Here is a 16,171-nt window from a genome sequence, read left to right as displayed (position 1 = left end):
TGGGATGACTGTCATGATGATACTGGTAAATAGGAAGTGCCGTCAGAACGAAAACTGACGATGATTATACCTACCTGACTCAGTCGTTAGACCTGGGAGGCTGGAATTGTGCATGAGTGCCAGAGTTCCTTACACGTGCTCTTTATCTTTACCTTCAAGATTGCACACCTTAGACCGCTGGGGAACGGAAGTGATGCCCCACCATGAGGTAAGTGGTACTGTAGTAGTATACTACGAAGACTGGATCGCTTCTGGACTTATATATCTTGTTAAGTTCACTAAAGTAATCGACAAGACAGTTCATATCGAGCACTAAAGTCAGATAATTGCACAGGGAGGGCACCCAAATAATGCATCTTCTGTTGCAACCAGTTGTAAATTTGGATTTAAGCTGCAACTATGAAAACATCCTTTCCCCCAGTTTTGAAAATACTGTTTAACTTAATTTCTGGGGATTGTTGTTATGTGCCGTCGAGTTGCTTGTGACTCATAGCGACCTAAACTCTGGCCTGTGCCCGTCGCACTCCATCCCGATCACCCCAGTCACTGAATCAATCCACCTCATAGAGGGCCTTCCTCTCCTGCGCTGTCCCTCCACCCTCCCAAGCATGATGTCCTTCTCCAAGGACCTTTCTCTCCTCACAGCATGTCCAAAGTATGTTAGATGGAGCCTCCGAATCCTTGCCTCCAAGGAGCCACCCGGTTTAACCCTTTCCAGGATGAATCTGTTTGTTTTCCTAGCAGTCCATGGTACCCTCAATACTCTTCTCCAGCACCACAGCTAAAAGGCATCAATTCTCCTTCTATCCTCATTAGTCATTGTCCAACTCTCTGATACTTAACAAGTGATAGCAAAGACCATGGCCTGTATCAGATGCACCTTAGTCTCCAGAGAGACACTGTTGCTCTTCAGTACTTTGGAGAGGTCCCTAACAGCCAGACTTTCCCATCGCAATACAGTCTTTTAATTTCCTGGCTACTGGTGCCAAGACTGTTGACTATGGAGCCAAGCAAACTAAAGCTGTGTACAATCTCAATCTCTTCACCATCCATCCTGATGCTGCCAACTGATCCAGTGGTGAGAATCTTTGTCTTCTTGACATTGAGCCTCAATCCATATTGTAGGCTGCAGTCCTTGACACTCTGCAGCAGGCGCTTCAGGTCCTTTTCAGTTTCAGCAAGCAGGGTTGTGTCATCTGCATAACGCAGATTGTTGATAAATTGTCCACCAATCTTGACCCCACATTTCTCCTCATAGAGCCCCGCCTCCCGGATAGTCTGTTCTGCATATAGGTTGAAGAGTTATGGAGATAGGATGCATCCCTGGCGTACGCCCTTCCCAATTTTGAACCATTCAGTGTTCCCTTGCTCTGTTCTGACGACTGCCTCCTGGTCCAAGTATAAGTTTCGCCAAGAGTGTTAACCGTAGTAGCCAAGCAAACTAAAGCTGTGAACAATCTCAATCTCTTCCCCATCCATCCTGATGCTGCCAGTTGGCCCAGTGGTGAGAATCTTTGTGGTCTTGACATTGAGCCTCAATCCATATTGGAGGCTGCAGTCCTTGACCCTCTGCAGCAGGTGCTTCAGGTCCTCAGTTTCAGCAAAGGATTACCAAGTGTTAAATGAGGTGCTTGACTGCTGGGTTGGTTAATAATGCAGACGGAAGCACATGTACCAGTCACTTGCCATCATCCCCTTACCCAAGTCTTATGATCTTAACTTGATCCAGATTTGGAGCTGAGTGGCTGCCAGCAGCTGAGTGTTGGTGAGGAATATTGCTTACTGTGAGGTAAGCATTCTTCTGAGAGGTAGAGAAGTGTACACTAGCTGTTTTAACTTGATGTAGCTGGGTAAGGAAGATACTGGTAGTCACACTAATATGATTATCCTTAATCCCTTGCAGAATATCCCTGAGATACTAGGGTTTGGGGTGTCCAGCAGAAGTGGCGAGGATCACCAGAAGGTGTTTTTGCTAAGCAAATTTGGCTATACTCTTTCGTTTCAGAATAATTTTACTTATAATAACTTTCTATTTCTGTCAATGCAATGGATTACTGGGATTGAAAACTCACTTGGCAGTTAATTAGCATTTGTTATTAGTTGAAAAGCAGCTATAAGTGCTTCAGGACCCTTAGAAACTTCTGGTTTTGTACCTTGTGTAGGGATCTTCCATTTCTTCAGGTTGTGACAACTTATGTGATAGAGCTTAAACCCGGTGCAGAACTGGACCCAACCCAGCTTGAGAGGTAAGCCCCGGAAACCAACACCTGTGATGGAATGGCTGGAGCAAGTGTTTGTGTGTGGAGAAAGATATCATATGATGAGATCACCCAAAATACAGCTGGAATTACCGGCAGATGGCTCAGTGGTGAATTGACGGTTTTCTGACGATATCTTGGGACTCATAAACTGTTGGTTGGTATGGGAGATGAGATTGATGAATTGTTTTTCTTTGCAGCCTGTCTGGAAGACTGCAGCCATGGAAGAGTTTGAAATCTTAATTGGTACCACTATGAACTCCATACCAGAGGATCTGGTCTAACAACTGGTTCAGGAAGTGCTCGAGGTGTTCATGTTCAAACAGCCAATTGGCAGGTTGAGCTGTAAATGCAGTTTGTCCTCAAGTGTATGGTATATTTGTGAAGAAAATGTTGACTACTGCCAGTATTTATACATAAGCTGTGGTAAAACAATCTAAGCTCTCCCCGTGGGCTTTGGAGGACAAGATTCTTAAGGCAAAATTCCAGGCTCTGCCTTTTTGCATAGCTTCTGGAAATTTATTGTGGCAGATCTTTGTTTTCTCGCCCTATCTTTAGTCCCCAACAGACTGACACTACATACCCCCAATGCCTTAGTGTTCACAGCTGTTCAAATTACTGGAACCTCCTAAGAGGTGGGCTCCCCCAGATGTGTAGTTTTATAAAGGACTGTTATAACCAAGCTGCGATACCTTTATAACTTAATGTTACGGTTTTGGTTGGGACTACTCATGGTAGTTTGGGATTGTAATCTGTTGATAGAACCTCACACCTCCCCACGAGCACACTCCTGAGGCAGGGCTGCTCTTTCATTTCTGCATTGTAGTTAGAGGGTTCCTAGTCTTACCCTGGTCATCACTGGGAGCTGGAGGGCCCCCTTTCAGGATCCACTTGTGTCTCATCCCGGGTCTCTCCACTGTTGGCTCCCTCGCCCAGTTCAAGGATGGTGGGGAGATGGCCTTGTTTAGGGGCTCGCTTGCGCAGGCTGAGCAAGAATGGCTGAGGCAGTGAGAATATGTCCACGTTGTTGCCCAGATCTATCCACGTGACATTGGGGAACTTGGTGGGGTCCTTGAGGGCATCAGTGAGGTCACGCAGCACAGCTCGAGTCAGCCAGTTGCCATTGAGTGCCAGGGTGGTGAGGCGGGGCAGTGTGCTGAGTGCTGGCAGCAGCTGCAACACCATGTCATCTGTGAGCCCTGTAAAGCCCAGCTCCACAATGTCTACCTCCTCTCCACAGCGGTGCAGGTAGCTGGTCACCCTCTCCAGGTCACGGAAAGTGAGGGGGATGCCAGAGAGGTCCACTGTGTTGTCTGGAGGGCTCCCACCCAGGACAGCCTTGAGGCTGAAAGGGAAAAATCACGGGTCAGCTACTTAACAAAGGTCCTGAGACTGTCTTCACAAAACAGAAGTGCAGTGGTGAGAGAAAGCCCTTGAGATGGCAGCTAAATTGCTTCTAAAGTCCTTTACAAAGAAAGGCAGGGGTCCTTGGTTCTCCAGGAAGCCTCCCTTTCAGGAACCCCTGTCCACAGATTTTGTGTCCCATGTGCCTGCCTCCTGGGGCTACAAAGCCCATCATGGTCCTGACTGCTGCTTGGCTAGAGTGGTAGGAGGACTGGTGGTGGGCCCTTTTAGCCCAGCAGAACAGCAAGCTATGCCCTGCTCATGTCCAGGCCCCCCAGCCCAGCCTTGCAACCCTCACAGCCACTGATCTGCTTATGTCCACTGCAGTGGCCAACCCCAAGCCCTTCCTGCCTCCCCACTGAGTTCCTGAGTCCTTTCAGGTTAGGACTTTGCTCCCTCCCCCATAGCTTGGTTTATAGCAGGGGGGTGGGGGCAGGGGCTATATGTGGTGTATACTCACCAGGCCTGCGGCTTCCTCTTGCTCAGTCCACGATGGCGCCTCCACTGTGAGTGTGGGCTGAGATGATAGGTCAGCTGCCGGCACAGCTTCTCCGTGGCACCCAGGGCTTCGCCTTCCTACAGAAGCAACCACAGGAGAGAACCCCTGAGTACTGGTTCCTGAGCCTGGAGCAGACCTGTGGGCCTGTGAAGAGCCCTTGACTGCTGAGGCTTGCTTTGCTGGCTGAAGTTGAGTGTTCCCAGTAGAGGGCTGTGGGTGCAAATGGACCTGAATAGCGTTTGTGGTTTTTACAAATTAACGGCAATCACCTAGGGTGGGGAGGATTTGAGATTTAAAGTCTGAATTCTAGCTTCTTTAGGAAAAAGCTGAAGTTGGGAACCAGCTGACCCCTCAGCCAGGGCTTACCAAGGTTCCTGCCACTCTCAGAGGTCCTGGGCTAAGGTATTCATTGGTTCATAGCACAGGTCTTTCAGAGGAGGTACAGCCAAGGTGTTCTTCAGAGGCCAGTCCTTGGGAAAAAGACATCATGCTAGGAAAAGATCCAACAAGGGGTGACTGAATGTCAGAGGATAGCGTGGAATTCAGCTCTGTAGGGTCACTGAAAATTGTAGTTGATTTCACCACCACCTATTGGTAGGCATGTGTGCTAGAACTGGAGGTAACAACCTTTGCATCAACAGAAAAATGAACTGATTTTTGCCTACATCTTTCCCAAAAGCAGCAGACATCTATTAAGAACTCTACCCAACAAAAGCGGAATATACAAAGTTTCTCAAGTGCACATGGAGTATTTTCCAGGAGAATGAAGAAATTATTGTGCAAAGTTCTTTGATCCCCAAGCCTCATTTCTGTCACCTAGACCATATTTTCTGGCTACTGGTCCTTCCTTATTCCTAACTTTTGCATTCTAGTCACCAATTATTAGTGACCCTTGGTAGCACAGATTCTTGCCACTAGGTTACTGTAGCTCTGCTGAAACCTTTTCAGCATCTTAGCAACTGTAGGCCACCGCTGATAGACTACTGGTGGCTGCTCATGTGCACTGGCCAGGAACTGAACCCAGGGCTTCTGAGTAAACAGAACCACAAATGCGAAGCATTAATTGAACTCATTACAGGCTAGGTTACTGGACTAAGAAATGTATGTAAAGTTCTGGGTTGGTGGAGAAGGTTCCTAAAGATAAGGGCCCCTCAGAGGAGCTTGAGAAAGACTCCACAGAGGAAGAAGGTGAAAAAGGAAAAGCAGATCTGAGGGACTTTGGGAGGGTGTCCCTGAGGCAAGGGGGGAGGCCCAAGGTAGCTGTGGTTGCAGATGAGGTCAAGGAGGCAGCCTCACTGGAGTGCAGGCCTCCCTTGCTCTTTGTGATTCCAGCAAGTCTGACAGGAGCCTAGAAGAGCCTGAGCTGACTGTCCACCTCAGCCATGGAGGATTGGAGGTGTGGCCAGGGGGGTTGGAGGGAGCCAGGTTGAGCAACTACTAGCAGAGCCAGGGCCCACTGTCACAGTGCTGCTGAGCTCCTGGCTGCTTCTAACCAGATTCCCACAGGTGGTAGGAAAAACAAACTTGAGCACTTATCCCCGAAGAGATGGAGTTAAACCTTTGGAGATGATTTATCCCATTGATTGCACCATGTAAACTTTAAAACTGAAACTGGTTGGTATTTTGTCTTCCTTTCCCCTCATTACCCAGCGGGCAAGGATGTGGGAGGAAAACAGTATAATTTTGAGATAAATTTTTGAAAATCGCATTTTCATTGCACACTTGAATATTGCTTGTGCCACTGTGCAAAACTGTTGCCCCTCTCCCATTTCCAAGAGCACTTTCTCCCCCTTCCCTAGTTTCTCTCCCCTTTCCTGGGTTCACTGGCTGTTCTCTCACTCCTGGGCACTCACCATGCTGTTTTTTCACCTCTAACTGGCACCTTCCCAGGCCAGTGACTGCAGCAGCCCCTGTCCCTACCCCACCTGCTTCTTTTTATCTTCTGCCAGCAATAATGTTCATTTATCCATCCAATCCCCCCCATCTCTCTTCCTTTTTCTTAATTCCCATGTATGTTCTTGCAAGTTGTGACAGTAGAATGGACATTTACCAATCTTCCATCAGGATAGGGTTCTCTAGAAAAGTAAAACCAGTGAAGCTCATATGTACATACATATCAGGATGGACAGACAGACACACACACACAAAAACAGCTCTGGTGGCCTAGTGGGAGGAAGTAGTACTGGAATCCCAAAGACGTGGTTTGAATCCACTTGCTGCTCTACGGAAGAAAGATGGGCAATCCCCTCCAGTACCATTAACTGCTGCTAAAAACTCACTCGAGGGGCAGCTATGGGATGGTTCTGACTTGACGGCACACAATTGTGTGTGTGAGAGTACACACACATTTATATTAGTGTGCATAACTATATAAATCTATCTGAGCCTGTCTATCTCTCTGTGTGTGTATATATATAATGCTTATATAGGATCTATACCTAACCAAGAAGCTCTTGTCTCAATGGAGCAAGGGAATGCTGCATTCCTGCATGATTTAAGATCAGGAAGGGTTTGCTTTAGGGTTGTATCCTTTCTCCATACCTATTCAGTCTATGCTGAGCAAACAATTCATGAAGCCAGACTTTATGAAGAATGTATCAGGATTGGAGGAAGACTCATCAATCTGTCTTAAGCATTTGACATAATTTGCTTACTGAAAATGAAGAGGATAAAAATTGCTTGCTGCAGATGATGGACTACAGCCTTTGGTATGGATTAGATCTCAACATCAAGAAAACAAATGTCCTCACTACAGAACCAACAATCCATTATAATAGATGGAGAAAGGATTGTCAGTGATTCATCTTGCTTGGATCAACAATAAAGCCCCTTGGTACCAGCAATTCGGAAATCAGGAAATGTGCTGCATTGGGCAAGTCCACTGTCGGGGACCTCTCCAAAATCCTGAAGAGCAATGATATCTGCCTGGTTCAGGCCATGGTCTTCTCAAACACTTGTTAGGCATCAGAGAGCTGGACAAAGAATAAGGATGACAGAAGAATTGATGCCATTGAGTTATGGTATTGGAGGATAGTATTGAACAGATACATCTTTGAGAAGGTGCAGCCAGAGTGCTCCTTGGAGGCAAAGATGGTGAAGCTTCATCTTTGATAGATTGGACAGGTAGCTAGGGGAGGCTATTCCTTGGAGAGGGACATCATGCTTGGATAAATGGAGGGTCAGTGCTGAAGGAGAAGACCTCTAACGAGATGTATTGACAGAATGACTTCAGTAATAGATTCAAGTATGTCAGAGATGGTGAGGATGGCACAGGATAGGACAAGATTGTTGTAGGCTTACTATGAGTGCAGCACTCACCAGCTGGTCTGGACCAAAAGCTCTGTAGCTTTGCCAGACCAAATTCACTGCTCTCAAGTTGATTCTGACCCACAGGGATCCTCTATCAGGTCTTGAAGGCTGTAAATCTTGACAGGAGGAGATTGTTGTTCTCCTCCTGTGGAGTGAGTGGCTGGTGGATCCAAACTACCAACTCTCTGGTTAGTAGCCTGAATTGCAACACACACCAGGGCTCCTTAGCAGCCTGCCTGTCTGTCTATCTAACATTGTTTACTGTAGAGTTGGAACTAACCCAAAGCTGACCTTCTGGGCGGGTTTTTGGAGTTATTTAATCACGTGGGAGGAGACTGCCCAGCCTTCTCCCGAGGAGCAGCTGGTGGCCTCGAACCGTGTGCTTTTGTGATTGCAGTGCAGCTTCTTGCTACTAGGCCACCAGAGCTCCCCTGAAAAGACTTTCCCCTCATCAAGTCAGGCTAATTTGTATCATTCCATAACTGCTCTTTTAACCTTGCCTCGTTAACATTATAGAGGTTAGGATTGACAACATACAGGTTTATGTTGTACTAAGGATCATGTTCACATTGACCATCACAGCTTGGAATCAACAGGAGACTTGGGGAAAGAGAGAAGCCCCAAGATAGGTGGTAGGAGTTGCCCAAAGGAGCAAATCTAAGGAGGCCACAGAAGGGAGAATGGCCAGGGACTTCTATTGAGTCCATTTAGGCCAAGGGAGGTCCGGTGGGTAGTCTGGGGGAGCACAGGGGGCACCTCTCTGGTGGTTTGAATTCACAAGCAATTCCTTGGGTGTAAGATCTCTTCCTTTACTGGAAGGACAGCCATGAGTCAGAGTTTGAACTGATTTCGTCCAGAACCTGCTTGCTGGTTTCCCACAAGCTGCACTGCACCCTGCTGTTGCAAGTCTGCTTGATGAACCTGGGCCAGCTCCCTGTCAACCAGGTAATTTTACTGACAAGCCTGGAGACACCCTTTCTGGTCCTGACACCTGATTCTAAGCTTCGTTTCCTGCTTAATCAAATCACTACGGGTGAGTATCGTGGGAGCATGATCATGAGGCTGGTAATCATGATGGAGGGTAATGTGTTAGGCCCACCTTTTCCTATACTCTTGGCTGAGAGGCAGCGCTGGGGTGTGGCATGGCTCCAGGCCTTGCTTACATTCCTGCTAGGCTGGTGGGGAGGCCCCATCCCACTTGACAACTGTCAATGCACAGGAAAGAGATGGTGCTGGGGGCAAGGGCTTAAGAGAGCTTAGGTTTGGACTTGGGCAGCAGGATCAAGAAGAACAGTGGGGTAAAGGCAAGAAGTGGGGAAGACAGGTTTGTTTTTTTTTTTAAAGACTTTTCTTTCTCCCCCCCCCCCCCCCGCCCTTTTTGTTTGTGTGTGTATATCATCAAATCGGATCCGACTGGCACAGGAGGAGATTGCCCCTCCTTCTCCAGTGGAGCATCTGGTGGAATTGAACTGTGCATCTTTGGAAGACAGTTCATTTGAGGGGCCTCTGAGACCTCGGCTGGTATACACAGTTGGACTTATGGGGATAGAGTTCAGGATAGGTTGTGACTGGACAAAGCAATCTGCTTTTGATGACATTTCAAAAGGAGTCCCAAAGCGTGGGAGAACAATAGCAGAATCAAATGAGCAGACACAAGGACAGAGGAGAAACAGGTGAGCACAGGAGTGAGAGAACAGACAGGAGCCAGGGATCAGCTATCTTGAGTCAGGAGGCCAGCATAGGTTGAGGGAGGGCAGGGACCCAGGGTGATGGCCACGCAGAGAATGGGAGGGAACCACAGAGACCAAAAGTCTAATGCTGGGCTCTCCACACTGCTCACTAGGTCCTCAAATGCCAGAGCCCACCTCTAGCAGTACACAGGATGTGGGAATGTAGAAAGCCTCCAGGAGATTCCACTGTGAGGGATAAAGGTGGTCACGTTGGTGAGACTTGATATAAAGACAAGGGTCTGGGCTCTGGTCAAAGCCCGAGCAGGGCCTGGAGGGCTAGTCTCTCTGCCAGGGTTCAAAGTACTCAGCCTGGTCTGCCTGGGGGTGCAGACAGCAACTCCCTCCTCTGGGCTGGGTTTCTGACCTGCCCTGGTCTGCCTAAGGGTGCAGATAGCACCTCCCTCCCCTGGGCTGTGTTCCTGGTCCGAGGTAGGGGAGTTTCCTGCAGAGGTCTTGGTCAACCTCACTTCTGGGGCACCCCATGCTCACACAGCATTTGCTCCAAAATTGAGAGCTAATTTCTTCTGGCTCTGGCTCGAACACCTTTCCAGGGTGTCTCTAAAACTTAGCTTCAGGGCTCTCCCCCTACCCTCTACGATAGGCTGGAAAGAAAAATCCACTTCTATACAGTTGGTTCAGACTCAAAGCGGTGTTTCAGAGGCCATAAATCTTAACGGGTGGAGATGGTCCATATTTCTATCACAGAGACACAGTGGATTTGAACCCCTGGAGAGAGAAAAAGAGGTGGGAAAGATCCCAAACCACTCACCAGCACTGTGCTGTCACTGCCACAAGAGGGCAGCTAAGTTGCTAGCAGATGCCCCAAAAGCCATGTTACTTTCATTGGATTTTGAACCATGCAGTGTTTCATTGCTCTGTTCTGAGGACTGCTTCCTGGTCTAAGTATAGGTTTCGCATAGGCACAATCAAGTGTTCTAGGATTCCCATTTTCCACAAGGTTAGCCACAATTTGTTGAGATCCACACAGCCAAATGCCTTTGCATAGTCAATGAAACGCAGACATTCCTCTGATACTGTCTGCTTTCAGCCAAGATCCATTTCAGCCAACATGATAATGTCTCCTGTGCCACAGTCTTCTAAACTCAGCTTGTATTTCTGGGAATCTCTGTTGATGCGCTGTTCCAGTTGTTTTTGGATCATTTTCAGCAGGATTTTGCTTACATGTGATATTAGTGATATTGTTCAATAATTTCCACTTTATCAGGTCACTTTTTTAGAGGGAATGGGAATAAATACAGATCTCATCTAGTCAGTAGGCCAGGTAGTAGTTCTCCAGATTTCTTGGCACAATCTGGTGAGGAAGTCCAGGGCAGCATCTGTTTGCTGAAATACATCAATTGGTATGTCATCAATTCCTGGGGCCTTGTTTTTTGTCAATTACTTACAGAGTAGCTTGAACTTCTCCTTCATCACCATTGCTTCTTGATCATACATTGTTTCATGAACTTATTCCGAGTCTGCCATTTCTTTTTGGTACAGTAACTCTGTGTACTCCTTCCATCTTTTAAAAATGCCTCCTGGATCATTTAGTATTCTGCCCATAGAATCCTTAAAAATTGCAACCCAAGCTCTTTCTCTTGGATCAGGCAGCAGCCAGGTTCTGTCACTCAGCCATGGTCAAAATCAAGGCTTGGGACCTTCGCGGTAAGAAGGAGGAGTTGTTGAAACAGCTGGGCCATCTGAAAGTGGAGCTTTCCCAGCTGCTCGTTGTCAAAGTGACAGGCTTCTAAGGTCTCCAAAATCCAAGTTGTCTGAAAATCCATTGCCCGTGTTCTCACTGTTATTAACCAGACTCAGAAGAACCTCAGAAAATACTATAAGGGCAAGAAGTACAAATCCCTGGATCTGTGGCCCAAGAAAACACGTGCCATGTGCCGAAGGCTCAACAAGCACGAGGAGAACCTGAAGACGAAGAAGCAGCAGCGAAAAGAGTGCCTGTACCCATTGCAAAAATATGCAGTCAAAGCCTGAGCTTCTTAAATAAAACACAAAACTAAAAAAAAAAAAAAAAAATGCAACCCAAGGCTTGAATTTGTTCGTCAGTTCTTTCTGCTTAAGAAATACTGAGCAATAGTGTAACCATTCTGTTCTGGATGGCAGTTTGACTATTCCTTAAAAAGCTGAACATAGAAATTCGGTCACCCAGTTATTCCACTGCTAGGAATAAAACTGAACAAATTAGAGCTGAGACATCAACATAAATATGTACGCCTATGTTCACAACAGCATTATGCACAATAGCAAGAATACACAAACTGCCCAAATGCCCATTAGCAAATGAATGGATTTAGAAATTTTGATAACAGTTAAACAATAGAATACTATGCAGCATTAAGGAATAATGATTTTGTAAAATACAACATGGGAGAGTCTAGAGAGCATTATGCTATGTAAACTAACTCAGTCTCTTAAGGACAAGTAGTACATAAGTCCATTGTAAAAGTAGAAGGATAACTAGTACAATGTGTATAAAGGCTTAAAAGGGGAAGGAGTAGGAAAAAAAAAAAGATTCTCACCACTGGGCCAACTGGCAGCACGATGACAGATGGAGAAGAGACTGTGGTTAATAATTTCAACCTGCTCAGATGCACAATTAACACTTTTGGGACCATCAGTCAGGAAACCAAAAGATGAACTGCACTGGGGAAATATGTCAGGGATATCTCCAGAGTGCTGAAGAGTAATGACATCAATATGGAGACTAACGTGAGTCTGATCCAGGCCATGGTCTTCGCCAATTATTTGCTATGCATCAGAAAGTTGGACAATAACCAGGGATAACAGAAAAAGAATCGATGCCTTTGAGTTACGGTGCTGGAAAAGAGTACTGAACATATCATGGACTACCAAGAGAACAGACAGGTCTATCCTAGAAAGGGTGAAACCAGGCTGCTCATTGAAGGCAAGGATTTTCAAGCTATAAGTTTTACATACTTTGGGCATGTGGCCAGGAGGGACCCATCGCTGGAGGGTGCCAGGTCAGCACAAGAGAGGAAGACTCTGGATGAGATGGACTGACACAGTAACTGAGGTAATGGGAGTAGATATGTTAGGGACAGTGGACTGACTCAGAATAGGGTGGGCTTCACAGCTGTTGTACAAAGGGTCACTATGAGTTGCAGGTGACTCAATGGCACATAACTTTTATGTGAGTTGACTGGAACCAAGAAAAATGAAATCCTTGATCGCCCCCCCCCCCAAAGAGGTAGTTGTGCTCAGTGGGAGGCTCAAAGGTGATGTTGGAGCTGTAGATCTCCATCTAGTGACACAGCCTCAGACACAAAGGGCCTCATTAGTAAACAGTAATAGCAAATATAGACACCTTGAAGAATTGATTTAAGAATACAGTGGAAATCTATGTAAAATGTGTACATACACATTTAATCCACTTAATGGATTAAATTTATTTAACATTTCTTGGCAGTCCCTTCTTGGTCCAAAGGATTTATTCCCTTAGCTACTAATCAAAAGGTTGGCAGTTTGAATCCAGAGGTGCCCTGGACAAAACACCTGACAATCTACAGAATAAAATGATCACCTACAACTTTGGGCACTATTCTCTGACACACATAGGTTTGCCAGGAGCCAGGCTGACTGGATAGCTGCCAGATTAAAAAAAAAAAAAAGTTATGGGAGTATTTAATTTAATCTCCATCACAATCCCACAAATGAACAGCTGTTAGGTGCAGTCAAGTCAAATACTATTCATAGCAACAGTATGAACAATAGATCTGAACCCTGTCCTATTCTGCACTATCCTCATCATTCCTGACATACTTGAGCTCACTGCTGCAGTCACTGTGTCAATTTATCTTGTTGAAGGTCTTCTCTTTTGCTGATAATCTACCTTTTCAGGTCCCTCTCCATGGACTAGGCTTTCCTAGCAACATGCTCAAAGTATGTGAGATAAAGCTTTACCATCCTTGCTTCCAAGGACCATTCTGCTGCACCTTCTCTTAAGATATGTGTCTTTGCTTTTGGCAGCCTCACAGCTCAAAGGCATCAATTCTCCTTATTCATTGTTCAGCTTTCAGAAGTATAGCAAATGATTAAATGACCATGGTCTGAATCAGGTGCACTGTAGTCTTTAAACAGATATCATTGCTCCTCAGTAATTTGGAGAGGTCCCTGACTTCAGACTTTCTCAGTACAATGTCTCCTGATTTCCTGACTGCTCGTTCCAAGAATGTTGATTCAGCTAGGTGAAAAAGTTAATAATTTCAATCTTTTCTCCATCTATCATAATGCTGTCTATTGATCCAGTGGTAGGAATATCTGTATTCTTGATGTTGAGATGTAATCTGTATTGAAAGTTGTAGTTTTTTATCTTCTCAAGTCTTCCTCACTTTCAGTAGATAAGGTTGTGTCATTTGCAGAATGCAGGTTGTTGATGAGTCTTCCTCATATCCTGATAACCACATTCTTCTTTGTAGAGGCCAGCTTCTCAAATGACTTGTTCAGCATATAGATAGAATAGGTATGGAGAAAGGACTCAACACTGAATCACACCCTTAACTTAAAACTATGCAGTGTTCCCTTGCTGTGTTTGGACAATAGAATAAGTTTGGAATATTTCACATAAGCACAATTATATGTTCTGAGATTCTGTCTTTTCAGTGTTAGCCACAGTTTGCTATGATCCACGCAGTAAAATGCCTTTGCCTAGTCAATATTGCACAAAGACAATTTTCCTGATACTCTGTGCTTTCAGCTAGAATCCATCTGACATGAGTAATGATATCTTTGGTGTCATGGCCTCTTCTAAATCTTGAACTCTGGTAGTTCTCTGTCAGTGTACTGTTCTAGCTGTTTCTGGATGATCTTCAGCAATATTTGATTGCACATGATATTAAATATATTGTTCGATAATTTCCACATTCTGTTGGATCATCTTTCTTGGGAATGGCAAAAAGATGGATCTCTTTCTGTCAGTTGGGGCAGGCAGCTGTCCTCCAAAGTTTTTCGCATAGATTGGTCAGCTCATCCAGGACTACATCTTTTAGTTGAAACATGTTAATTGTTATTCCACAGATTCCTGGGGCCTTATTTTCTGCTGATGCCTTCAGTGCTGCTGGAACTTTTTCCTTCATTACCATTGGCTCTTTATGTGTTAAATTCTAGTATTTCGGTGTCAACCAATTCTTTCTGGTACAGTGACTCTGTATACTCCTTCTATCTTCTTTCCCCCCTTTTCTATCTTCTTTTGATGCTTTCTTGATCCTTCAAGATTTTGGACATAACATCTTAATTCTTTCAGCTTGAGAAATGCTGAGCAAGTTCTTGTCTATTTATCCTCCAATTTCAGCTCTCTGCACATTTCATTATAATAGTTTGCTCTGTCTTCTTGAGCTGTCCTCTGAAATCTTCTGTTCATCTCTTTTATGTCAGCATAGTGCAGTTTTCAGCAGAATTCTCAAATTCAGACAGGAAGCAGGATTGGCCATTCACTTCTAAAATAACAGGCCTCTGAAAACCCTATGAATCACAGAGGATCACTAATCTCCTCCCATGTAAGTAATTTGCAGCCTCTGAAAACCTTCTGGAGAGTCAGCTTCAATTCAAGGGTACACAACAGCAATACTAGCTACAGAATTTGTGGCAGAGCCCAGATTGGAAGTCAATCAAAATGAGGAGAAACAACTGTAAGCATCTTTTAATAGTTGGAATGTGGAATGTATAAAGTATAAATATAGGAGAACAAGAAGATGTAACAAATGAAATGGAATTCATGAACATTGACATTCTAGGCATTAGTGAGATGAAAGGGCACTGTCCACTTAGACAATCACATGATCTGCTATGCTGGGAATGGAAAACTAAGGAAGAATGATACTGCATTCATAGTTAAAAAGACAATTTCAAGTTCTATCCTGAAGTACAATGTTGAGTTAGGATACTTGTGGGAGCCGCAGTGCTGAGATGGCTGGATAGATGATTGGAGAATTAGAGTTAAGCTAAGGAGCTGCAGGTGCTGAGATGGCTGGATAGAATATGTGTTAGAAGATGATTGGAGAATTAGGGTTAAGTTTAAACCAATGAAATAAGGGTAAGTGATAGTTATAGACCAATAGGAATAGATAGTTATAGGCCAATAGGAATAGTTAGGCTAGTAGAGTAAGAGCCAATAGGAATTAGGTTAGAAACTATCTAGGCTAAGGGTATATAAAGGGCTGAGGGGAGCAAGGAAAAAAAGCGCCATTACCAGAATAAAGTATCAAGCTGCAACGAATCCCGCTGGAACCGCGGCATCTGGTGGACCGTATGGGGACCCTCTTCAGAAGTTGCAGAAAGGAGACCGGTCAATAAAGTCCCAGGTAAGTAAGAGGACAGAGTACTAAAGGTATGGGTAATACCGGATGTAAAGGGAGAGTTGAAGAAGCTTTGTGCCGGCTGCTAAAAGCCCGAGGATTAAAACTGAAACAAAAAACGTTAGCACATAAAGAACAAATTCTTATTGAATTTTAGCCTGTATGGACTTTAATAAGAATAGTAACTGTGTTAATTGTTTTAAGTTTGTTATTGTTGTTTGTTGTCTTATTAGGTTTAATGTACTAATAGTACTTTGAGCTCATACAATTTGATAATTTCAGTGAAATATGAAAAGTAAGAGAATGAAGCTAACTTAGGAGAAAAATCTTTTTTTTTTTTTATATTCCCCAAAGCAGCATTTATTTTTACCCACTGAACTCCAAAACATTTAATTTAGAAGTCTGGCATTTCATAATCACCCATCTTGATTGATAGGAGAAAAATCTTGATTTGTAAGATGAAGTAAGCAAAGAATAAGTTATAAAGATTGATAAATTTAAAAGCTGCAGCTGAAAAAAATTTTAACATGGATAAAAATCTCTGAGTTAGTATAACCTTTTAAAAAATAGACTGCATTTGAAGGATGGCTAGTTTTTCTTTATTTTTGGTAGTCCGGAATGCCAACAGTAAAGAGATAACCA

The 16,171-nt window shown here is 44.6% G+C and overlaps 1 protein-coding gene across 1 annotated transcript in view; it reads right to left on the bottom strand.

Moving 5' to 3' along the window:
- The window catches only part of FAM211A (family with sequence similarity 211, member A), a 116,419-nt gene that overhangs the window by 155 nt on the left and 100,093 nt on the right, over positions 1-16,171 (bottom strand). Inside the window, 3 exon segments of the mRNA XM_006901396.1 lie at positions 3,106-3,139; positions 3,141-3,603; positions 4,123-4,238. Coding sequence (XP_006901458.1) covers positions 3,106-3,139; positions 3,141-3,603; positions 4,123-4,238 — 613 coding nt within the window.

This window comes from Elephantulus edwardii, unplaced genomic scaffold (genome assembly GCF_000299155.1).
Source record: "Elephantulus edwardii isolate Elephantulus edwardi_28Jun2011 unplaced genomic scaffold, EleEdw1.0 scaffold00324, whole genome shotgun sequence".
Lineage (NCBI taxonomy): Eukaryota > Metazoa > Chordata > Mammalia > Macroscelidea > Macroscelididae > Elephantulus > Elephantulus edwardii.
Note: the sequence above shows the minus strand (reverse complement) of the source record. Positions and strands in the feature narration are given on the sequence as shown.